This window comes from Lichenostomus cassidix, chromosome 2 (genome assembly GCF_008360975.1).
Source record: "Lichenostomus cassidix isolate B80296 chromosome 2, HeHo_3.0, whole genome shotgun sequence".
Lineage (NCBI taxonomy): Eukaryota > Metazoa > Chordata > Aves > Passeriformes > Meliphagidae > Lichenostomus > Lichenostomus cassidix.
In genome coordinates, this window is record NC_139482.1 from 100731798 (window position 1) to 100757029 (window position 25232).

General features: G+C 42.2%; 1 protein-coding gene across 9 annotated transcripts in view; it reads right to left on the reverse strand.

Annotated features, from left to right (window-relative positions):
- Positions 1-3794: 3794 nt before the first annotated feature.
- The window catches only part of MTCL1 (microtubule crosslinking factor 1), a 102880-nt gene continuing 81442 nt past the window's right edge, over positions 3795-25232 (reverse strand). For 6 of the 9 annotated variants that reach the window (XM_085052563.1, XM_085052561.1, XM_085052565.1 and 3 more), the window contains 5 exons: positions 21434-21667; positions 17081-17386; positions 14801-14832; positions 11605-13159; positions 3795-5022 (listed from right to left, as the gene is read on the reverse strand). In XM_085052563.1, coding sequence (XP_084908689.1) covers positions 4813-5022; positions 11605-13159; positions 14801-14832; positions 17081-17386; positions 21434-21667 — 2337 coding nt within the window. In that variant the 3' untranslated portion in view covers positions 3795-4812. Of the gene's footprint in view, positions 5023-8028; positions 8087-11604; positions 13160-14800; positions 14833-17080; positions 17387-21433; positions 21668-25232 lie in introns of all 9 variants that reach the window. The other 3 variants (XM_085052567.1, XM_085052564.1, XM_085052566.1) reach the window with 2 other exon arrangements.

The following is a 25232-nucleotide window of genomic DNA, read 5'->3' on the forward strand; positions in this document are numbered from 1 at the left end:
GTGTAAACATTTTCCAAAGTCTTACTGTAGAAATTAAAAAATCCAATTACTTTATATTAAAAAAACCCACCCCCAAACAAACAACCTAGGGATTTAAAAGGACAAAACAAAATTTGCCATTTGCTATTGTGGTATTTAATAGGATTCCCATTTCATAGCCTAACAGCACTCTTCCCTTTTACTGTAGTATCTGCTTACATTGCTCAGCCAGGCTTGCTGCCATCAAGAGACATATAAAACTAAATATCCAAACCACCTTCTTTCTTCTCCTCATTCAAACATCCATCTACTTGAAGCTGCCAAGTACACTGATTTTTTTTTCTGTCACCTTCTCTCCTCAGGTCTCAGTCCACCACCCTGGGCTCCCCTGCCCTGTCCCCAGAAAGGAAACATTGTGCCACCCATCCCTTGACCTCCTGCAGCTCTAACCTGCAAGTGATGGCTGTCAAACCAGGGACTTTGCTAACAAACCTGGGACTTCTGAGGAGCTGCTTTGGGCCTGTGCAGCCCCAGCCTCACATTTGCCCCCAAACAGTTGCTCCAAATGGAGCATCACCTTTCCTCAAGGCAGCTTCAGGATGAGAGGCTGCACTGACTTTGCTGAGAAGCCTATTGATCCCTTGCTCACTGGTAAAATCCTGCCCAAATCACCAAGTGCTCTCAGGATTTTTCCCATGTTTTTTTCAGAGGACTCCAAGACTGGCCTCCAGAAAGTGTTTGTACACCAAAAAAATAAGATTGAATAATGAGAGAAGTCCTAAATCTGCTCTGATGGGGAATAAAGGGTGGTTTTCAGCAACAGATTCTGGACTTTTATTCTAGAAACATCTATAGCAGGGCAGTACTATCTCTCACCCAAACCTGAAGCAGAATGTCTCATACACCTGCATGATGGATAAAAGGATGACAACAGGGAAGGGAAGCAGACTTTGCTCAGAGCTATTAAGCCTCTTGGCAAAATAGACAGGGCTATGTGGAGACTGAAGACATTAGCTGTCATTTTCTATGAAAATTATATGTACTCAGCAGCTTAATAATACTCCAGCAGATTGCAATGATTTACATAAAAGGAAGTCAGAACTGGAGAAGAGAGAGTGAGCAAGAAATGGGATACCTCTAAAGAGACCATGGAGGAGCTTGGTGGGTCAGATACTCAGGAAAGGAAGGGATCAGGAGAAAATGCATGCCTTGGGGCACTGTATGGTCATGGAGATTTTCTCTGTGCAGAGTGAGATGTCAAGGGAAAAGGGTAATAGGGAAGGATGGTCCAAGACTGGTTGTTTTCCAGTCACTGAGGCACAACACAGGTGTGGTGTTGCCATGTTGTCCTATTTTGGGTATTTCCTTGCAAGCTTGGGTGGGTGATTTAAGAGGCCAAACACCATTACCATTGGTACATACCCAAGTCTCCCTGGTGGGTAAAGGAGAGGGCAAATGACTGTGGAGAGGCAGGAAGTGGGAAAAGGGGTGACTTTTCCTCCTTGTGGTATCCACGTGGATACATCAGTGTTGTGACATGAGGGATGCCCCATCACCATGGGATGTTACAGCCACCTCAAAGCTGTCTGGACTGGGAGGGATGGCACAGGTCACAGTCCTGCTCCTGACCCCCTCCATATTGCAGGAGCAGGTGAAGGCCATAATCTCTGGCACCAGAGGAGTGTCAGACCCCTGGTGGAATCCAGCTATTTCAGCCTTAGCAAACAAAGCTGTGACAGATGTATTCACATGCCCTTGCACTCACTTGTGTGGTAATCTGTGAGGCTTCTCCTGCCCTGATTATTCATGAGGCAGTAATTCAGATACCCCACAGACACTGAGCTGCAGACTTTCTAAAAAGGCTTTCCATTTCCTCTCAGAAGATTTTAAAAGGACTTCAGATGGACTAGAGACTTGTCATTTGTTTTATGATTTATGTAAGTAATTATGGAGCATGATGGAATAATGTCAGGGTGGGTAGGAATGTCCCAAAGCCACCAGCAGCTATACTGGAAGAGAAAAGCCCCGTTGTTTCCAAAGAGCCAGCAGAAACTTGGGATATTTCTCAATGTCACTGTATTCACTAATTAGACTAGAAAGAAGATTATGTTTAATTAATGTCATTCTTTTTAAGATTGCCCACAGAATCTCTGTTTGTGCTTAACCTTCTTCTTGATATCGCTTGCTCTCTCGCTTTTGTTCCAGTGATTCCTGCTTTTTAGAAGCACTTTACCTGTCAAGCCACAGGCAGCTGCTTATCCTCACAGATTTTCAGGATGGCCAGCAGCTATTTTTGCAAACTGGTGTATCCTTGACTTGAAAAGCAAATACCATCTCCTGGAATCAAAGTGACAGATTAGTGCCCTGAATTTTTTGGTGCATCATTAAAAAAAATTACAGCTATTAGAAGAAACAGAACATCATCTTTCCTTGCTGGTTGTCAACATTGCTTGTTCATTTGCAACTTCAAATTACTTCATCTAGGAGAAATAGATTTTAAGTAAGCATCAACCTCCCCCTTATCCCTGCAAAGCTACTATTGGTAATTTTTGAAAACAAACAAGGATTTTTCAGTTGTGGGTTAGTCTTGCCCAGTAACATTGTGACTCATGCAGTTAACCTTCAAAACACCTCTTGCAGGTGCTCCTCCTTCCACTCCCAAACTGAAATCAGTCCAACAATTCAACAATGTGTTGCAGTAAGATTTTCAAGCAAGGAGGGTGGCCACCATAGACAACTTTCGACATTTAGACTGTGAGATTATCCTTAAGTGATGAAAAAGGCTAGCAGTGAGGCTTTGAGGCAGCTGGGAAGGCAGCTATCACTAACATGGCTATTGCTGCTCTGCACTGGCTCTGGACACACCTTGCTCTGACTGTGGCACCAAAGAGTCATTAAAGAACAGCACTGCTCAGTCACAGCCTGTCTTGGTAATTGGCTGTTTTTGTAATGATGACCCACAGGTGGACATTGTGACCCTGGGTCAGTGCCACAGCCCTTCGTGATACAGGAGAAATCAGACCTCAATTAGCTGCTGTTTGGGAGACAGGGAGTTTGTTCTTATCCAACAGCTGAATTAAACTTCCTAGAAAGCCGGCTGTGACACAGCAGGACGGGATGTGAAAGGCTTATTTCTTGACAGAGCTAACCAGGAAGGCTTTTAGGGAGCCCAGATGGTGCTCTTCAACAAATGAGCCTCAGAAAACCTCAGTAAAGGAAATAGAATGGGAATGAGCCAGTTCAGCAATGGGATAACTAGTCAGACCAGTTTTGGGGCTCCAGAGAAAGCATGTGGCCAAACAGATGGTCCCAGGCAAAGTAGCTTGAGAGGTTTCCACCTCTCAGAAGTGTGAATTCTTGGCTGCATTTATGTCTCATTGTTAGCCTTCAGTTTCATAAAAGCCCTGGTTTTATTGGTCTCTGTGTAATACAGATGGCACATAAGCTTTGATTAATACTGGACATGTCATATCTCTGGTGTTCTGTTTAGCTGGCTGGTTCTCACTCTCAGGAGTGAGAAAACGACAAGCCATAGGCCCTCAGAGAAGTTGAGAATATGGGTCCTACTATCTGTGTGAGCAGATGTTTTGTGGAGTTCAGAGAGGTAATTTAAAAACCTTCCCACAGTCTGATCCAGTGCTCACAGGAGTCTGTAGAGCATAGCATAGTATTTAGTTTTGCCGTGATTTATTTCATATAAGGAAGATTTTCCTTCCCTTATGAATAAAGGAGAGTTTGGGGGCTCTTATTTCCCCCAGTTAAATGAACCTGGGAACTACCATCATTAAAAAAACATTACGAAGCACTCGAGCAGCTTGTAAATACTGAGGGTTTTATTTCCACTTCACATGGTCTCCAACAGACTTAAACAAGACCAGTTACAATTTAGTATGCCCAGAGATCTCCATGGTTTTTCCAAAACGAAGGAAGTTCTCAGTAAACGCTGTACATAGCCAGTTGAACTGCTAACAATAATTTAAAAACTCTTTTTTGTATAGTCAATGCAAGAATACCAACGATAAAAGTACAGTACAGGTAAATTCACAACAATATTACAGTGAAACAGATTGACTCACATTTATGTGATGGTACAGTAGCAGTATGTACATGCACTAAAGTGCGAGGACCCAGAGGCATGCAAGTCAAGTATTGTAGGTGTATTTTACAGCTAACTCTGTAAGACTTTCTGAGGCATTCTTTTCTTTTTTTTACACACTTATTTGTGTTTACCTGTATTCCCCTCCATCTCAATTAATTACAAGTCTAGTGAACGAGCTTAATGGCTTTCTTCACTACTTAAAAAGTATCGCTTCAGACAGTTGAAGCATCTTTAAGAACCTTACCTTTAAAAACCGATAACACTGACATTAAAATAGAATAAAATTAACTTAAGACCCTAGTTTTACATGAAATTAAAAAAAAAACCAACCCAAAATACCCAAAACCAAAATTGAAAACGTAACAGTGCAAATATAACCAAAAGGCAGTCAGTATTTGGAGAGAGCGCGAGCACGCATTCAAATTCCCTTAAAACTTAATTTACATTTTACTTTAAATCTTTATATCATTTAACCTTTTTTTTTTGTTTTTGTTAATATACTGTATGTAGAAAAGATGGAGACAAAAATAGTTTTCTCAGCTATGAAAAAAATTAAGTTATTCCAGGCACATTAACTGTTTCATTCTAGAAACACCTCTGTTTCCCAGGTCGGACATTCAGCAGCTGTGTCTGAGAACATTCTGTGACCTCTCCAAGCAGACCAACCTCCTCCGTGGCAGAGACGGCTGGCGGGCGACCTGGCGGAGGCGAGTGGTGGCCCCTCGTTCTCGGAGTCAGGCCGGCTCGCCTCCCTGGCTGGGGGTCTCTGCCAGCATCTCCTTGCTTCCACACTCCTCTGAGGAAGTCAGGTCTCCGGTGGACTGCGACTGTGAGGCAGTAGGGGAATGTGATGCCCATCGGGACGGTGGGCGCCGCTTCGCTGGTCTCTCTGGCCGGGAGAAGCAGGGTTGGAGGGACGGGGCTAGTGCAGAACAAGGCAGTTCCTTGGCAGCCAAGAGAGCAAAACAGTGGTTAGTGACTCGCGTTAGAGACCAACGGGACGCGCGAAGAATTAAGAAACAGAACCGTCAGGGTAAAGCTAAGCGTGTGTCGTGGCGAGGGACAAAAGCAAGCAGCGAACATGTGGCTGTGTGTGGGCTCCAGGTATCTGCATGATGTCCATGATTTATGGCACAGGTAAGGAGACAATGAAAGAAAGAGGGATGAGTTGGGGTAGCTGACAAACTTCCATTTCCTATTTCTCCTCGTGCTAGAAAGAGAAGAGCTGAAAAGTACATTTGCATAATAATTCAGGAAAATCCTCTATTCAACACGTTACTCTAAATGCTGACCTGGCATAAAAAGGGCAGGTTTGGCATTTGCAAGAGGGGTGAAAAATCAACCGCTGACTTCTTTTTTCTGTTTCAGAATTCAGACTGACATGCAGGAGACTTTTTAGCACAGAATAATGACTACAGGGGTAGTTATGATCTCCAGCTGCGTTAAAGATGAGGCTTACTTGCAGATTTCATTTTCTGGAACACCACTTCTAACTGCCAGCTGCTGAAGCCTGAATTAAAGGATTCAGAGGTACTGTATGTTAAAGGCAACATTCACAGAAATGGAAGAAATTGGAAATTTTATTCCTTCAACAACTTTCCACTGATCTGGCTTGGTTAGCTTGCCTTTGCAATTGGAAACAATCTGCAGTTGTGATTTTTCACCCTGGCACTAAGTTGGTAGTACCTCTAATATTCAAGGACTTTGCTCAAAGTACAGCTGGGCTTCCTGCCTTGCTCAGAATGTTCCCTACATCTAGATGACTGACTGTGGAAGCAAGTCCATCTCATAGGGCCAAAGCCAAACTTCTGAATTTCACTGCATGCTTTGCAATTTATAAAAGCAAATCAGAGACGTTTGCCAACCTCTAGCAATGTGTACACTAAGCAGCAGTCATTGGAAAGCACAGGGGAGGCCAATAAAACCAAAGTCAGAATGCAAAATGGTGATAAATGAAGAGAGAGACCAAAAATTATATAATGCAAAGAAAAAGCTCTGTCATAGTAAGGCACAGGAATACCAAGGCACCAGGGAGACAAGGATTCAGCACACTGTTTCACATGGAGAAGGAGAATAGTGCCTAAGGATGGAGAATATTGGAGTAGGTAACATGATGTGATTGACAGTGAACAAACAAGGTGATACAACACTGAACCTCTCAATTGCAGTGGAAGACCAAACATGAATGTCATAGGACAGAAAGACCAGTTTTGAAGACACAGAGCTGAGGTGTGAGAAATGGAGCTGGTGAGACCTGTTTTGGAGAGAGTGCACTGTGGAACCTGGGGAAGCCTCAGTGAAGGGTCAACCTCAGTGCCTTTGGGCAACATGCAGCCAACGGGGTGATCTACAGCTGCTTGAGACCAGTGCTTGAGACAGAGCTATGACCAGCTGCCCTTGGCACTCAGAGAGTATCTCAGCCTGCACCCCTCCTCTCTGTGTCCTCACCCCCACCCCATCTCTGTGCCATAAACTTCATAACCCTTGCTAAAACAGCAGTAAGGCTGAAATAGGAATTGGTGGTAACAAAAAGATTGACTGTGTCCTTACTTCACCTTACCCCATCGTGCCTGGGGCAACATATGGTCTGTGAAAGCTGCCACTAGACTCGGATTTGTTAAGAGAAATCCATCTGTGCAGCAGCAGTCATGGGCAGCACAACTCAGTGAATTGAGGCTACGAGATTTGAGGGTTTTGTCTTAGCCTCTTTCAAAAAGGAGGCTTAAAATGATATCTTTATAGTGCTGCTTGCTCCTGGCTGCTTTATCCCAGTTTCAGAGCAGTAAATCAGAGTTATCACAGCGATAACAAAATTTATTTCCACTGCTGCCTCCCAGTTCAAAAGCTTCTCTCCAGAATGCCTGCAGATGTTGGTCAGCTTTTACCAAAAAGCAGGGTTAAGCTCATCTTATCTGTGATGTACACATGCCCAGCACCACACAAGGCTGTGCTGGTGATGGATGTTGCTCCAGGGCCAAAAGTGACTGGCAGCATAATCTTATAAAGTGCTGGCTGCTGAGTCAGTCACCCCCACCTGCAGCTTGGAAATCCAGCCATGACAAGGAAACTCTGCAGAATGGTTTGTGAAAACCCCTACTCCCTTACTACATGTAGCTGTCATAGCTAGATTTTTTTTTTTTTAATAAATAACCTCTGGTTAATTTAGTTTGGTAGTTTCTAGGGGTGTGGGTGGACAGGCAGCACTTCTTAGCCTGAACACTGAAAATGGAAAAGATGATTTCAGCTTCAGTCTCTAGCTATTTCCTAAACCAGGCTGTCAGCCATCATGGCTATGCCTATATTAATAAATAAAGAAAACAGTTTTCTCTTTTTTCTGAGGCAGAACGGATGGTCACAGCTTATGTCTGCACAGTGTCTTCCCACTACTGTGGCAACTGCAGCCACTTGACAAAACTGGGCCCAGAAGAGCTTAAAGGTGACTTTAGCCTTTAGCCTTTAGCCACAGGCTGGTGCTGAAGCTCCCTTCCCAGCCCTCTCCACCTGCTGCTGTAGCCAGAGCTGGAGGGAATGCATTCTGGGACAGCCAGAAGCCCTGAGGAGTGCAAAAAAAAAAAAACCCAAAAAAAAACCAAAAAGGAAGATAAAAGAAAAAAAGTCTGTCATAAATCTGAATCCCTCCCCAACATTTTTGCATACCTTTTTGTTGATCTTAAATTTTGCCAATTTTTAAAAGCTTAGCAAAAAAAGAAACCCAACAGCACAAATTTTGACTTAAGTGTGACCGCTTCACAGCCTGTGCTGCTGCAGGACACAGCAGATGAGCTCCTGTCCTGGGCTCTTCCTGACTGTCACACACAAAGGACCCCACAGGGATGTCAGGTGAGTGCCAATACCTCTGGAGTTGTGGTCATTTATTTCCCTCTTTTAACCCACACGTTCATGAATGACCACTTTCAGAAAGCTCTGGAAACAAGGTAGAAAAGACTTACAGCAGTGAGGCAGGCAGGGTTAGAGTCCCCAGGGGGCAGTTAATAAGACAGTTTGGTTCTGGACAGAACAGACAGAAAAGAAAGAGAAAGCAAGTAGGTTGGAAAGAACTGTTTTAATTGATTATTTTTTTTTTTAAAGTGAAGATTTCATGTCAGCAGGAAGAAGTCTCCAGATGTTACTACTCATTCAGATCATGTTACCGGTGTTATCACAGGGAAACTAATAATTGAAAATAAAAGATAAGCCACCAGCAGAAAAAGATTTAGAAAGGAAGGAAGCAAACAAACCAACCTTTTACAATCCTAGCACAGTTTCAGAAGTGGACATAGCAATAAACAAATCAAACATTTCTACTCAGCAGAGAAAGATATCTGTTATCCTTTGCCAACCTTGATTAGGGCTAGGGAAAAACCACATTACTATGAGAGGAATAAAGCTATATTATGTTTCCCTTCATTAGATGTCAAGAGAGAATTTCTTCTTAGAAAATCTTTAAAAAGCAATAAAATTACTGTTATTTTCTGTTGCTTACACTTATGTTGCTCAGATTTCATGACAATCTTTTGGCTCACCCTTCTCCCTTATTTCTCTTCAACAGCGATGCTGGATGGGAAACTCAAACTTAACCAAAAGCCCTTTAGTTTTGACAACACCTTCCTTTATTTTCAACATTCTCCCTCCCTTGCTGAATGGCTCAGTGGCAAACCTATGGCAATTTTTGCCCTGGCAAGCAGAGCGTGCAGCATCTACCCTCTCATCAGTGGATCTGTGTGGATGGTCCTTTCACAGCATTGTCTCCAGAAATGAGTCTGACTCCCAGTCCAAGACTGTTGTGTAACCTCCATGATCTATACCCTTGCTAGTCATACAAGCAAAATGTTTATAAAGCTCTTACATTGCTAGTTAGGTAATGCTAATCTGCATTTTTAACAGCAAAATGTATAAATCCTACAATATGCAAGTAAGCTAGTGGTTTAGTGAATTAGCAGGATAAGACACAAGTAGGCCACACTATGTGGATATGAATTTGCTTGTAAGCACCTCTGGGCAAGTTAGAAAATACAAAGTTATTGCTACTCTGTATGCATATACACTCATACACGTGTACATAAATAGATAAATATATAAATGGACTAGATTTCATTCTTGCAGCAGGAATATAAAAGGAAATTACGTAACTGAACAACTCAGAAGCTCAAGTTAAGGAATAGTCACCAACAGGTGCTGCATGCAAGTTTAAAAGTCATTAATATGCCACAACTGCAGAAACCAGAAGGCGTTTGGTGGTAAGAAGGGCACTTGTCTTGGCCAGGAACCAGCAGGTGAGAGGGAAGCAGAGCACGGATCTACACGAGGGTGGAAGTGATGTGTCAGTGCTGCCCCAAGCACAAACCTGCCTCCTTCAAGATCATAATTCCCTGAACAGCTGTGTCTGGCTTTGTACAAAATGTGCTAAGTGGAATTTGTACAAAGTGTGATTTGTGTCAGGGCAATCCACAAATAACCCAAGGCACCTGCAGAGTCTAAGCTTATTTGTGGGGGTTCTTTTCAGCAGTGCGCCCACGCTTTGCTTGAGTACATTTTCCAGAGAGCCACTTCACTTAGGGAAAGATAAGCTCATTGTTTGAATGCCCACCAGTTTCCTTTTAAATCCACATTCCTGAGAAATGCCAGGACCAGACAAATAAAAAAAGTCTGGGCATCTAGACACTCATAACTTGTAGGAGTTGCAGAGAGAAATAAGTCTTAGCTCTGAGGCTCAGAACTCAAAAAATTAGGCAAAAAATACAGATAATTTACAAAAATCAGCAATTTTCTGCCAGGTCGATGGTCAATGAGTTTTTGCTAAATAGCATTTACCCAAATCTCTCTGTGCATCAAACTCAGGCACCAGTTTGTATGTCGCTAGTTGTATTTTGCCAACAGCAATTTGTGATGATGCAGGATGACATCCATCTACTTACATTTGAAATCTACTGAGACATTTAAAAGATAGAGGAGGAAATCAAGAGTTTCCAGGGATGCCTTGAAGGCAAAGCTGAGCTGAACTTGAAAGAGTAAAACACACTTCCTAATAAGGACCAGTAGTGTATTCCCAGTATTTCAAACTAAGGACAAAATACAGAGATAGCTAGAAAAAGTAAAATAAATGAGACTACTTCCCACTTTTATTCACTCTGAGGTTTGTGCACAAAGACCACTTTCACTCACTAGTATTTATAATGTGCATGTGGTTTCTTTTTTTTTAATGTAAAAAATTCCCTGCTTACATCTGTTCAAACTGCAAATTGGGAATATATCCTTAGGTTTGGATTGTCTGTTAGGCTAAAAAAAATCACATTCTCTGAGCAGTACCTACAAAAGGGGAACTGAGTGTACATTGAGAACCACCCAGTAATGCAAGGTGAACCTCAGACCAAAGGTTTCGGTGTTCAGGTCCCCAGAAATCCTTCAAGCCAAATGTTGAGTTAGAAAACAGGGTTTGAACCTCCCCTTTTGAGGGAAGTTTTTTCCCTTATCTGAGGCAGATAGGTGGATGTACAAGGTGCACAGGGGTCAAGGAGCTGCTTCCCTGGAGCCATGGCTCACCACAACACCAGGGTGCTAAAGGGGCAGCACAGGGCAGAGAGGATGAGGAGTGCCTGCCCCTGCCCTGGGGACTGTCACCAACCAGCAGTACACACCCCATTTCAGGGCTGTACCAGAAAGCTGACGTATGCAGGTTAGAACTGGGCATAATTCAGCTTTTCTAGGCTTCTTCAGAGGAACACTCTCAAGTAAACAAAGATTCCCCAGAAACAGGAGGTTTAAATACTGGTAATTGAAAGCTTTCATCCATCATGACACCTTCTTTTTTTATTAATTGGTCTTGCACCTGAGACTGACCCCCAACACCTGGCCACACTTTCTGAGACAGATGATGACTGTTACACTGTTGAGGACAAAATATCAACAAGGAGCTCTTAAACACTAAATAGGTATGCGCCTAAAATAGTTGATTATATGTGTATTTTTTGCTTTTTGTTACTTTTGTGAGCCAGCAGCAGTCAATACCAAACATCATGCCATTCAATCACATTCACAGACCTGAGCCAAACTTAATCAGCTACATTCAGAAAAGAAGGCCCTGAAGTTTTGCTTCAGGGTACTGTAGAGACTATATTTCACACAAACTTGTTAAGACCCATTCCTGTGTAGGAGAAAGAATCTACCTTTCCATCCAGCATAAAAATTGACTCAAATCTAGAGTCCCTGGAGCATCTGTAACTTGTGGTGTGCTTTGTGACAGAAAACCTGATCCCAGTTATTCAGGGAAGAACCATTTTTATCCTATAAAAGATAAAACTCTTCTGATGCTTTCAAGCCAAACAAGCTGCCAGGATAGAAACTCAACTCTTTAATGCATTCTTCAGTGACTAATCCAATAGTTTCATGACTGGAAACCGCTGGTGGTGCCAGGACAGGACTAGGATATTCACTGTAAATACTCACTAGGACTGCAAGAGATATCATAATGCATTTGTTCAAAGAAGAGTGCATTTAGCTATAGGAGGAAAAACAAGCAAACTCATTACCTCTATGGACCCTGGATCTACTTTGACAATTTCTCCTGTGCTGTTGTCATTGCTAAGATTTGGTGGGCTGTGTGAGGATAGCCTTCTCTCTTCCTTTAAGGCATGCTCCATAAGTTTCTTATTCAAGATCCTGGCAGCATTTTCTGCAAGTGTGTACCCTGGAGGAGCAGATAAGTCCTGCCTAATACTTGTCACCTCAGTTCCTTCTTCCTTTTGTGTCTCTGTCCCCAACCGGAGAGGACTGGGTGATCTGCCACGGGCATTTGTACATGGCTCCTGCAACGTGCCCAGCTCTGGTCTGGGTTCTGCTGACCTGGACCGGCTGCCAGATCTGGGACATTTTTGGAAAGTCTCATGAAAGATGGGGCTATGGTCAATGATGTTGAACAAACTGGAGAGGCCATCATTGATAGTGGTGTGGACAGGACTCTCCCGTGTGGTGGTCGATCGAGCCCAAGCAGACTCACTGAATCCTTTCTGAGGCGTACCAGGCAAAGTCCGGTTATTTGGCTGGTCTGATTTGGGAAGGACTTTCCTCTGCAGCTTTGGAGAGCCATATTTGGGGGAGCAGCATGTGCGTTCAAACTTAGCCTGGACCTTTTCGATGACGGGGGTCACTTGCCTGCTTCTTAGGCTTCTGGATGGTGAAGAGACAGGCGTGGACCCCCCCTTTGGTGTCAGACACTTGTGTGGACTGCTGGTGATACTGCGCAGGGTTTCTGTCTGCAAGCCGACGCTGATGGTCTGCGTGGTCTGCGTCCCTGTGGTCCTCATGCCGTTGGTTTGGCACGCGGTGTCCTTGAACTGAGGCTCTGCGGAATTGGAGCGTATTGCGTTGCGGACAGAGAAAGCCACCTCCTTCATGTCATCGCTCATGTTCTTGGACATCTCCAAGCTGTGCAAGGGTGAGGCAAAGCCCACAGTAGTGCAAAGAGGGCGTTCGATGGGATGAAGACCATTCTCCAGAAAATCCTTATGATGTTTGGCCAGGTCACAGGACCACCTTCCAAACATATCTGAGGAAGCACCTTTAGTCTCAGCGACGTTCCCCATAGCTTTGGTCACAGAAAACAGGAAGTCCGGCTCAGCCTGGTTTTTCCCTTCACTGCCAGCTATCACCGAGTTATCAAACCGACGGACAACTGGTGGGCTGTGAAACACCCGAACTCCCATTTTGTCAGTTACACCGTGACTCCTCGTTGGCTGCTTCTGGCAGTGCTCTGGGCTGGTCATGGTGTTGGTTGTCATAGTGACACTGGTGGTGAGGTACCATGAGGATGCCTGGAATGGATCTGAAGCAGGGTCATTCCCAGCTTTTCCAGTTTCTGTCCTTTCTACCCAGCCCTCTGCAGGCTTCTCAGTTGCCCCACCATGGTTTCTAGTGCTACTATAATCCCAGTTTTTGTTGAACTCCTCAATGTATTTCAGATCATCAGGAGACAAGGGAGGGGTTATATCATCTTTGCTGCCAGATGAAGGCAAATTTTTTTCTGGTAGAAATGGAGAAATATCCATGAGGCGCTGAAATTCTGACATGGAAGAAACGGACATTGCCCTGAAGAGAGGAACACAAGAGAGTCATTCATATGCTTGGAAATTATCACAAAGTAACTTATTTTCAGCAGCAAACTCTGAAAACCCAACTTTCTCTATCTGCTTACATATAAAATCACTTCAATCATTGAATCATAGACTATCCTAAGTTGGAAGGGACCCACAAGGATCATCAAAGTCCAGCTCTTGGCCCTGTACAGGATACCCCAAAAATCACACCATGTGCCTGAATGTACCGTCCAAACACTTCTTGAACTCTGGCAGGCTTGATACCATGACCACTTACCTGGGGAGCCTGTTCCAGTGCCCAATTACCCTCTGTATGAAAAACCATTTTCTAGTTTCCCTTCCTTTAGCCCTTTCTTTCAAGTCCCCTTTTATTATCATTGAAATAGCTGTGAACATAAACATTTGCAATGTGTCATTAAAAGTACCAAATGATTTATTAGTGGTTCCTAATTTACGGCTTTCTCATGGATTACTGCTTGGCAAATATCTGTAGTGTGGAGCAGTAGGATGCATCTCAGAATTATACCATTCACAGAAAATAAATGTTTGTGACAATACGAGGAACACTTTTCAAAACAAGTGTAGAGTATTTCTGACTTGCTGGGAAATCATCAAATCCATCCCCACTCCTGAGAGTGCCCAGGCAGCACAGCTGGTGTGCAGTGATGTGGACATCCAGCAGAGATGCTGCTACATTGAACTGGCTTGGTGAGTTGAGCTCATGCTGAAATTCAACCAAAGGGAATCCCTAAGAAATAATGCTGAATTCTTGGCTTCTGCTCTTCTGCATTTCACTAATTTGTACAAACCACAGGCATTCTGATGAGTTGTCCTACTGCTTTGTTTTAAGAGAAGAAAAAAAAATTTCTTTTAAGAAAAGAAAAAAGAAACTAAATAAAAATACAAATGAGTGTGGTTATCAGAGTTGGCTCAATAAGGTAACTCAAGCTGGATGAGAAGTCAACAAGCAATGGTTTCCATGCATCAGGGATCCAGAACATACAGCCAAGTCACACTGTGAGTTTTTAATCAAGAGCTCCAGCTGCAGTTTGGGTGTGTCCCTGTTAGGGAGTCAGGTGAGTATGGTTTCTAAATGGACCTCCTAGTCAGATGCTCTGGTTTGCGTCAGGACAGCTATCTCAGAGAGCATAGGCTGGGTTCCTTTGGGATGAAAGTGAGCTAAAGATGCTCTCCAGAAGCACAGCTAATGCATTTTAAGGTTAGGTGGATATTCAGCCCATGGGATTAGACCAGAACCAGTCCAAAGCAAAATATCCCTTACATGCAGAAGAGAATCAGGTCCTCAGCACCAAGCATTTTCCTCTATCTATTGATGTCTGCAGTGTGTACTGCAGGACTTGCTAAGGCAGGCTCAGCCTTCACTGTAAGCTGCAGCTTCATGCACTTTCACAGAGTTTGATCTTTGTGCACAACAACTGAATGTGGCCCAAGTTAATCAAAGTAGAACAGAAGCATATTGAGACAAATTAATCCCTGGGCAAATCCATTAATCTGGCCAGCAGGCCGTTTAGGAGGAGGCAGGGCTATTCCCTGAGTTTGTGGCTTGGGTGCAGAGAGTTATAGCTCCAGCAGCTGAGTATTTGCTGGGCTTTTCCCTGTAAGTTTTACTCACCTTTGAAGATTTCCTTTGTGTGTTTCTTCCTCCTGAATGAAAACAGAAACAAGCAGGATAAGTCATTTCTAAAGGTGTTGGTGGCATTAGCTGACGGGTATTTTGTCATTCGCTTCCCATTAGTTGCACCAGGTATGTTTGTCTAAAAAATGTTTGAATTTCCCTCTGATAAAGAGCTTTAAACTGCCAGTGGGAATATTCTTCACTTTGTACATAGGCAGAAGAATGGGCAATCCCATCAGGGTAACACACTGCATAGGTAAAACCTGTATACCAAATCTACAACAGCCTTGAACTTTTATATTCCCATGCAATCACAAAAGGATGTAGGTCACAAATGGCTTTTTTCCACAATATAATGTTTTTGACCATATATTTGTGAGTGACTTTTCTTTCTGTGGAGGTAATATACTTTATACCAGAGACCTAGCTGTGCTGAAATAAAACATGAACCAGAGTCCATTGAGTTAAGATTTCATTATATGTTCTCTAGGAGCCAACAAGTGGCACCAGTTGAAATTCCTTAAGCTTGCTATATTAAATGTGTGGGAAGACTTGCTTGTTTCATAGGGGGAATACCTACAGATTGCTAACAGCATTAGGATGTTTTTATGGCACTTATTTCCCTGTGACAATTCCCGTAATGAGTTGGGGTTTTAAATAACTACTTCTGAAGCATTTGCTCTACAGATATTCTAAGTACTTACTTATATTTCTAGTAAACTTTAGGGAATACAAAATAGGATCAGAAAAAAAAAGAGCATTGGTACTGTACATACTGCTTTTATTTGACCTCATGAAATGAAGAACAGTGCTAAAAGTGCATTTTAAATTGGGACCGTTTAAAAACAGCACTGCTTATCTCAGCAAATACCTTTATGGTATTTATCCTGGGTCAGGGAAAAAAAATAGTAGTAAACTGATCCTCCTTGGATTCACTGTGGTATAAGTGTGGAATAATGTCGGTGGCTTCAGTGGAGTTCCTGCAGAGTAAATCTGATCTAACTGAATGCATAATCAGGGTGAAGGCTGGATTGACTTCTACTGCAGTTAGTACCAAAGAGAAAATATAGTGGAAGGTAGAGTCAGCAGGCTGCAGTTGCCTCTGTGCATCCTCAGTTAAGCTACTCAAACTCCAATCAGTCTCGCTTGAGCAAACCCTCTGAGGGAAAATTACTTTGCCCAGGTTTCCCTAAAACATGCTTTGAAGGAAAGAAGCTATGCAAATGTCACCAAGGATAACTTTTGCTGCCCACACTTTTGTTAATGGTGGAAATATCTGAAAAACAGAAAAGGGAAGAGAGATTTTCTCTGAAAATCAGACTGAATTTGTAGAAAAGGGAACAGCAATCAATATTAACCACAAAACTTAGTTCCCTGACAGTGTTACCAACATTCACTGATCATTTGTATATGTATGAAAAAAAAGCTAAGGAATAATAAATATGGGATCCCACACTGCCAGCCATACACTTATGGCACTGAGGGAAGAAAATCTAACTGGAACACATAGGTACCCACAGCTATGTAAAAAGGACAGTCATATTTCTTGCCTCTCCTAATCTTTTTTTCTCTTCTTTCTCTCAAAGAACTGGATTTCTCAAACCTTTAATTTTGTACCAGCATTTGGGGACAGGGATGCTTGGTTTCATTCAGAAACAACGTAAACAAACTGTGAAGACCTGGAACTGATGAAAATACGCCTGCCATGGTGTAGGACACACACTACACTCACTATTTCCCACTAGCATCTTTTAGCACTGTGTTTTATGTCTTTATAGCTGTATGGTGTGACTTCAGGGTAGGTACTTTGCTGATGAATAACCTCATTTTTTTAACATCTCATCTCACTTACGCTAATCTGTTTGGAAGGCAACCACGGTGGAACAATCAGAAGTGCCTCTCTGCAGCACTTACTGCTTTACTAACAAAGTAAAGCCCATGTTTCTTCATAAATATGTATCTACTTACAATTGGAAAAGATTTGAGTCTTTCTAAGCCAGTATGCTGTGTCAAATATGGTTATCATACATAATAGGAATGGGCATGAGATGAAGTAATCTTTGGGACCTTCAGGCTAGCTCCCAGTTTCTCAGGTGACTGACACTGGTCTAATCAGCTCATGACAAGGAACAAAACCTCGTCCATCCCAAATTCACTACTGGGTAACTGTAAGCAGCGCCTGTGACACAATATCTCATTTCCTACAGCAGGGAAGCTGTACTAATTCTGACACAAGAGATAACATGACAGCATGATAAAACGTAGAGGAGCTCATACTTCCGTCAATCCGGTCAGGAATTTCTCCCTCTCCAGCTGCCGAGAGCGATGCTCCTCAGGCTCGTCGGGGGAATCAAGAGACAGTGATTCCAGAAAGAGGTTTTCCGTGGCACTGCAGCGGTCGCTCTCCTTCAGCTTGGACAGCGAGCGATCGTCAAACTGGATGGTGTCGGAGTCGGAGTAGGAGCGAGAGCCCATGGAACGAGGCGCGTGGAGGCTGCCCTGGGGCGTGAACGGCCGACGGCTGCTCTCGCTCTGCTCACACAGCAAACCACCTCCTCTCCGGGGGCTCGCCTCCTTCTGAAGCTGGAGATGAGCCAAATGAAAAGGAACAGCAATCACTTCTGCAGTGTGTGGCATTTGGCAGAACTCACCCTGGGGATTACTGCCTGGCTTCAAGGTGCACCTCCAAGGGACACCAGCCTTGCTCTACTGGTCCTTCCACAAAGGGAGATTTCTCTAGAGCTTTGATGGTGTTACTCATGGGATTTTGAGTGACTGAATGTGTATCTGTAGAGTTTTGCTTATTTACATGTATATGTATACATATATAAACACGGTGTATATATGTACATACAAAATAATGATCTGTCTGTAATCTGTTTTGTAAAGAAACAAATCAACACAGACTGTTATTTAAAAACAATCGTCACAGCAGAAGCTGAAGGAGGGGTGAGTGGATTGGATTCTCATCAAAACAAACACATTTTTCCTCTGGTCAGCAACACAAAAATTGTGCATTAATGTACATCACCTGTTTCCAGAGGTGGAAAATTATTATTAACAAAAACCAAAAGCTGTGTTTTATAAATGGCCTAGCCTGAATGCATGACTGGAAAGTTGACTATTTGTACAGAACAGCATTGTCAAAGGGATGAATTAGGCATGCAGAACATGTTCAAAGAAAATGTGTATTTACAGAAGGGCCATCAAAGCTATTAACTCTACACTTTTCAAAAACCGGTGAAGAGAGGCTAAACCATTAGTGAAATTGCCAATATTAAAATTAGATTATGTGATCAACTTCTCTTTCAATTGTAAATACAACAGGATGGATGAAATAAGTGATAATTTCAAACATGAAAAATGACTGCAGGAATCTGATAAGATCTCTGATGTTTTGCTAGAGCAGTGTGCTAAGATTAGTGACAATAAACTGAAAATGCAAGTCATTCACTAGGACCCTAGAAACTGAGAACCTACAAAACATATTAATCTTGCTGCTTGTGTTTGGAAAAATAAACAGACCTTGTATTGCTTAATACAGACCAAACCATTTTAGGTTCTAAATGACTAAATTTACACTTGAGCTGAAAACAGTGAGTTTTTTTTTTTCTTCACTCAGGTCTACAAAAAGGGAAATGCATCTTCAGTGTTTTGTTCATGATATACAAAATCTGAAACAGTTTTATTAAAAGGAGGTCTCCTATAAAGGCAGGGGCTGGAAGGTATATATCAAGAGATCCTGGAGGCCATTCCAGAGGATATGGCCAAGATCCAAAGCAAGGAGAAATGGTAATTACGTGCTTTCTGTATAGATAGCTCCACTTCCAAGCCCTTCAGATTTTCAGAGATCCTATAAGGACAATGTTCTGGAAACCTTTATGAGAGAACAGTACAGGTACTGCCTTACTCTCTGAACCTCAGAGAGCTGACAGCAGAATTAAAGTGAGAAATACTGCCCTAACTTTTCAAGAGTGACTAATAATTTTGAGTTCCCATGTATTTATACCTTTAAACACACAGCTTTTCATACAGGCGATCTTGTGGGTTTAAATATTTGTCAGCATGCTCTGTGCACAATTAGCTTTAGGAGAACAGGGGAGGGAGATTCTCTAAGGGAAAACAAAGTGACAGAGTACTTAAAAAGAAAAAACAACAACTGTGAGCTCCGAAAAAAGTAGGTCATCATGTTTTTCATATGCGAGCAGTATTCCCACAACCATTCAGAGTGAAGTATTTTATATATTTTATACATTGGTGTGACTTCCCCCTTGTCTTACATGTATTATTCAGGAGCTGTGTGAAAGCAGACAGCAATAAAGCATTACTATGAAATTTGGCACACATGCTTCTACTATCTCTTAGACTTTGTTTCAAACACACAGTGACTTGTCTCCTCATCCTCTGTGTATTGCCATACATGGAATACACACAGTAAACCCCTGGGGAGTACGACTTCAGAGATATACTAATTGTTTCCATATAAAGCAGGGCATGACTGCAATCTGAGAGGATATTCAGCTAAAAGTTTGCAAATATTTGGAAGCTTCCTGTCACAGAGGGAAATGTTTGATTATAAGCAAAGATGGAGTTATGAAGTTTTGTAGGCAGGTAGCCAAGATTTCAAATGTTACTTTTGGTCATCTAGTCCTCTGAAATTAGCTTGATATAATACTTTTTTATTTCCCCTATTCATTACCAATTCTGTGTACAACTCCATTGGCACAGTAAATATATAGTTAAAGCCCAGAGGTTTCAGAGACATAACAAAAGGAATCAGTTCCAGCACTAGCTAAGAGCTATTTTGTAGGCTCTCCCAAGATGACACTGAGAGGTTATGTCAGGTTTTAAGAGAATTAAAGGCTAGGTAACATTAACGGGGATTTCTCTGTGACTTCCTTCAATGTGCCCCATTCCCAGGGAATAGAAAAAACAGTCTTTAACCAGGTTAAGTCCCTCAGGCTATTGAGGATACACCTAAGAAATAATATTAAAACCCCTACAATTTATAAGGACAGGAAAATAAACATCCAAAGAGGTACCAGTGACTCTTCAAAGAAAAGATTCTGTCTACATCCTTAGTATATTGGAAAATTTTCTGAGTGTTATTTAATTCCCATTGTGCATGAAGAATCCCCAGGGGTTAGTTTGGCCACTGAAACCCAACAGCGAGAAACCAACCCAGTCCAGCCATAGAGTACTCAGCATCTTCTGCCACTGAACCCTGGAACCTGGAAACTTTGCATGATGGGCTTTGCTACAAGCCTCATAGGCTCTGATGGGTTTATCTTAGGAGATGTACTATTGTGTTGCCTTATGAGGGCTAGCTCAACAAGCTGCATGAAGTATACACAAAACCCCTCAGATATATGGGAGATTAAAAGATCCAGAATGTAGTTTGTTGATATTTTGAAATTCAGAAAGTCAAAAATTATCCTTTTTGGTCTGTAAAACGTTCACATTCGGCACTGCCCACTCAGACCTACGCTTTTAGCATTAATTTTAGAAATACCCCAGAGCATGGCATTTTCCTATGTGCTTTTCTCTGGGTTTAACAGCCACAGCTCCAACCAAGGTTTAGTTTGTACTCATAGTATTTGCAGCCCAATGCCTTTTCTTTGACTTTATGTTGCAGCCCTGACATGGGAACATGAGACACAGACAATGAACCCTTTTCAGAAACTGGCCATGAAGACACACTGGGCTTTCATCAGTCTAAACCTGTGAGGCCACTCTGTGCTTTGCTCAAGTGTGATGCTCTCTAGAGAGCATGAACACGTCTGATGTGGTTCCACTTCTGATGTCCTAAGGACAGAAAGCATTCAGTTAGCTGAGGACCCACAATTTCAGTTGTTTTTCTTGCTGTTCCTGGAATTCATGACTCAGAGCTGAACAATGTTCAGTCAAAAACAGTGTTAACTCTCCCTCATTAAACTTTTTATTTTTTTGTGTGGCTTCCAGTCCAGTAATAAATTCATTAGGTATTATCTGTCTCTAATACTAAGCAGATGAAAGTACTGATGGGCATGAGACAAAGGGATAGGTATGCTTTCTCAGATTTGCAAATAATAACAGAGGTGTGCACAAAATTCGTGTGACCAATATTCTTCTGAATATTTAGTACTGATAACTGTGTTATCAGTCAGGACTCTTCATGTTAACATCTGTGTTCCTTTGCTAGAGAAAAAGAATTCAGTGGAGACTGAATAATTGCAGCAGCCACATCTTTGGTGGCTAATTCACAGAAGAACAGTCTCTGTCAGCAGGAAGCTGTATACCAAGCCTTGAAGAACTCTGTGGGTTGAGTGTTTTAGCACAGAGATGCACTAAAACTTTCAAACAGAATGTGACCATGCTTGTCCAGGGTAATTGAAATGAGGCAGGAAATGACCTCCAACCTAGAACTGCTTTCTCATAAGTGGTCTTTTATAGGGATTATGAGCATTTTTCTTTTATTCCCCTGTGCATATAAATTGTTTTGTAACATGAGAAACATTGATGTAGCTAAGGAAGCAAAATCGTTCCTGTGCTGCTTCTTAATGCAGTCCCTTGAGCTTGGCCTGAGCATAGCAGTGGTACAATGGCCTCATTCTTTCAGAGAGGCATTGCTCACCCAAGATGACTCCTCACCTGCTCTATCCGCCTGAGCAGCTCCTTCTTTTGCCGGTCCCATTCTCGCCGGTCTCTGTCAAGCCTGTCCAAGAGCTCCACCTTTTCCCGGTTCCAGTTCTTCTCACTGTGCTGGATTTGCCAGCGCAGGTCCATCACCACACTGTGACTGTCGGCTAGAAGCCTCTTGTGCTCCTCTCTTTCCCTTTTAAAAGCTCCTGTTTCTCCAGAGGTGTTGTCACTCTTCCCTTGCAGCTGCAATTAAAGTAAAATGTTACTGGGATGCTAAACTTTCTGCAGTAAAAGCCTGTGTCTGACAATGGATTTGAGTTAAAGACCTAACTCCAGCAACATAATGGCGAATTATGGCAATTCTTAGATCTTAGGATCACAATAAATGATCAAATATGTTCTGTGTGAAAAAAGTTCTAAAATCAAGACTGTGGAAACTACAGGGAATAATTTCTTAAGCTCTACCAGTTCCTGCTATTAAGCCAGCAGTTATGATCTTTCTGATAGGAATATAAGTATCTGCAGTGAAGGAAACATGGCAATAAACTCCAACCTCATCATTATCTCTGAGACAATTGCCAGGACAATGTCCTCAGCTAGTGCTCTGCTTTTGATCTCTCACTCAGTGCACCTGAAACACAAGGAGAGTGAATTCATCTTCTGAAGAGATTTTTCCCATAACAATCCTCAGCAGTGGTATTATTGTATGACCCTCCCACCTTGCAGCAAGAGAGAGTGTTGGCAGCAGCAGATGTACCAATATCATCCCCCATCTCTGAGGTTCTGGAGTCTGAGCTGATTTTAAGGGCAGTTTCTGATGCAACCTTCCCTCCCTTCTTCAATTTTACACTCAGGGAGCAGCCCAATCAGTTCAGAAGAGCTGACCCAAGGTAAAAGATTCATAGGAAAACATAGGCTTGATGGGCTGTCAGGAAGTCTCTAGTCCAACCTTCTGCTTCCAGCAGGATAGGCTCTGAGGTCAGATTGGGTTGTGCAGGACTTTGTTCTGATGGATCCTAAAAATCCTCCAAGTGCAGAGATTGCACAACCTCTCTGGTCAAGCTGGGCCAGTGCTGGACTGTTGTCAGATGGAAAAAGTGCTCAATTGTTTTGTGTAATTTCAAGCAAGTGAAGAATTTATCCTTGGAACTTGACCTTCTGTTGACAGCTCAGTAGATGTGTGAGTGACTCAGAATGGGATACATCTCCATCCCCTAGCTCTGCAGGTGAAAAGGAGTGAAAAGCAGCGAAAACTCATTTCCGCCTCTGGAGTTAACATTGTCCTTAGAAATGAGAGGCAGCAGATCTGCAGGGAAACATATTCCTCCAGCACGAGAGAAGGACAACACCTTCACCTTGCCCTATGTGGAAAATAAGCCTAAACTTTCTGAGCAAAGGGAAGTTCAGACTGGATTCAGGAATGATGCTTACTAGTGTCTGGAACAGCCTCCCCAAACCATTGACTGAGAGATTATTGCTTGAGTAATTTAAATTGTACTGAGCTGCAGAGAACATCCTGTTACAGCCACTTGCAGTGACAGGGAAACTTAAAACACCTGCGTCTTCTGCCAGATTTTGAGCTTGAGATGGCAACAAAGAACAAACTTTCTTTAATTTAGAAATTTAAAAAATTCTAGTTAATCTAGAAAAAACCAAGCAAATTTCCAGAGTCCAGTTGTTTTCTTTCAAACGTTCAAACAACCAACCAAAAAATCAATTCTCTAAGAGAAGCATCCTATTTTAACAAAGTCAACATGACATCATCTTTCTCACACCTGCACCACATATTATAATATATTCCTCCCAGTCATCCCGAAGCTGGACTATTGGTCAGAGTCCTAGTGAGGGACTCCCATATCCTTAATGGGTCCCATGTCCTTCATGCAAGTTGTCAAAGCATAGGCAGGGTTTGGCCCCTAACACTAACTCCCTCTTTCTTCCAAACATTTCTCAGTTTATAGGTTCCAGATGCTGGGATTTTTCACTTGCTGGGCAGGAAGCTGAAAATTACTGTGACTCTTTATTGCCTCAGCATTATCAGGATTTCATATTTGAGAGAAATCTCATTATTTCCTACTTAAATAACAATCCCTATGGATCCTTCTGCCAAATAAAATGTACATTTCTGACAGATAGGTTTTTATTTTTAATGATCTTTACAGTGCTAAAACTCCAAAGCAGAAGGCAACAATACACTGTCCCCTCTGATATGCAGTGGTTTTATATCCAAAGAGTTTTCTTTCCTTTTTTTCTTTCTTTCCTGTACAGAGATAGTTGAAGCATCAGAATGCAAAACCATTGCCAGTGACTATTAATTAGGACTTGACTCTCTTGAGGAAAATTTTTTATTAATTGACCTACAACTTCATAAAAAAGGTGGAAAACAACAGCAGTGAAGATAACAGTGGACGCTAGAAAGACCTTGATTCTCTGTGGGTCTGTCATGTTGTTGGCAGCTCTATATGAAACCTAGGTGGGAGGTAACTTTATCACCACCCATCAACACAACAAAATGGCATCATGAGAGGTTCTTCTACACACATGAACCTGGCAGACTTGGCTATTATGTGGTTAACTAAATTTGTGCTGTATTTTTTTCTACTGCATTCAGGACCTATTTTTACTGTAATAGAAATGTTGTTTGGACTTGGCTAAGGAGCACAATTTTGTATCTTAAATATTGGCCAGGTTCATTCTTTTCATTTGCTTGAAAAAATGTAAACAGTAACACCCATGCCTCAGTAATTTCCATATGTTGTATATTATTACCAGTGGAGCAGTGAAGGTAGCAAAGAGCCTGGCAAAACCCCTAGAAGGAAGGGTGGAAACCCCTAAGCAGAAGTGGCAGCCCCATCCTGGTGCCAAACACCAGCCAAAGTGTCAGCCTGGAAAGGTATTGCCCATACAAAACAAAGCACACAAGCTTGGCAGTTCATGGTCAGGCTTTCTCTAAGTTTGTTCTTTGTTGCCATCTCAAGCTTAAATCTGTCAGAGATGTTTTGGGAGGAGCAAAAATGGGAACTGATTTTGTTTCCTTTCTCAAGTGATATGTTGTTTGGAAATGCATGTTCACTAAGAAGCAGCTGAGCTAAGAATCTGAATCTTTTCAGAGAAGACTCTGCTAAAAATGAAAGCTGCCTCCTTCACTCTGGGAAAACAGCTCACAGTACCTGGGCAGGAGAAGCAGTGCTCACATCTCAGCTCTGTGTGTCACAGTGAGCCTCTAAGTTCAGTAAATCCTTCTAAATGTACCACCTTCCAACAGTGAATATTTTTATTATATTTTCCTTCTGAAGAGAAGCTCTACAATTTTTCTCAAGATCTGAATGTTCTAATTCTCCCACTCCTCCCCTCTTCAATGTGTAAAATAGGAGCTATTATGCCATCAGCTTTGGAAATATATTCTTGTGAGTTTTTGCTGATTTGTTTTCATGCTGCTTCAGAAACAGCACATCGTCTGTGAACTGCCATACATGACACTGAAGCACCTGGCACCAGGTTTTATACAAATACTTTTAACAGTATCCCATGGCAGGTTTCTAGAGCTCTCTCTTCATTGGGGTGCCATCCATCACTAGCCAGTAGCTTTGAGTGGCTTGTTTAATATTAATACATTGATCTATCACTTCAGTGTTGTTGAATCACTCTTTTCTCTCATATGCATCAGATACTGCAGTTGCTGTGTGCCAAAGCACGGTGATGAACTAATTGTGAGCATGCCAACATCAAGACATTTTTCTCTCCAATAAATACAGACACCCACATGTCTCATTACCACAGCTGACATATTAGCAGTCAGCTCTGCTGA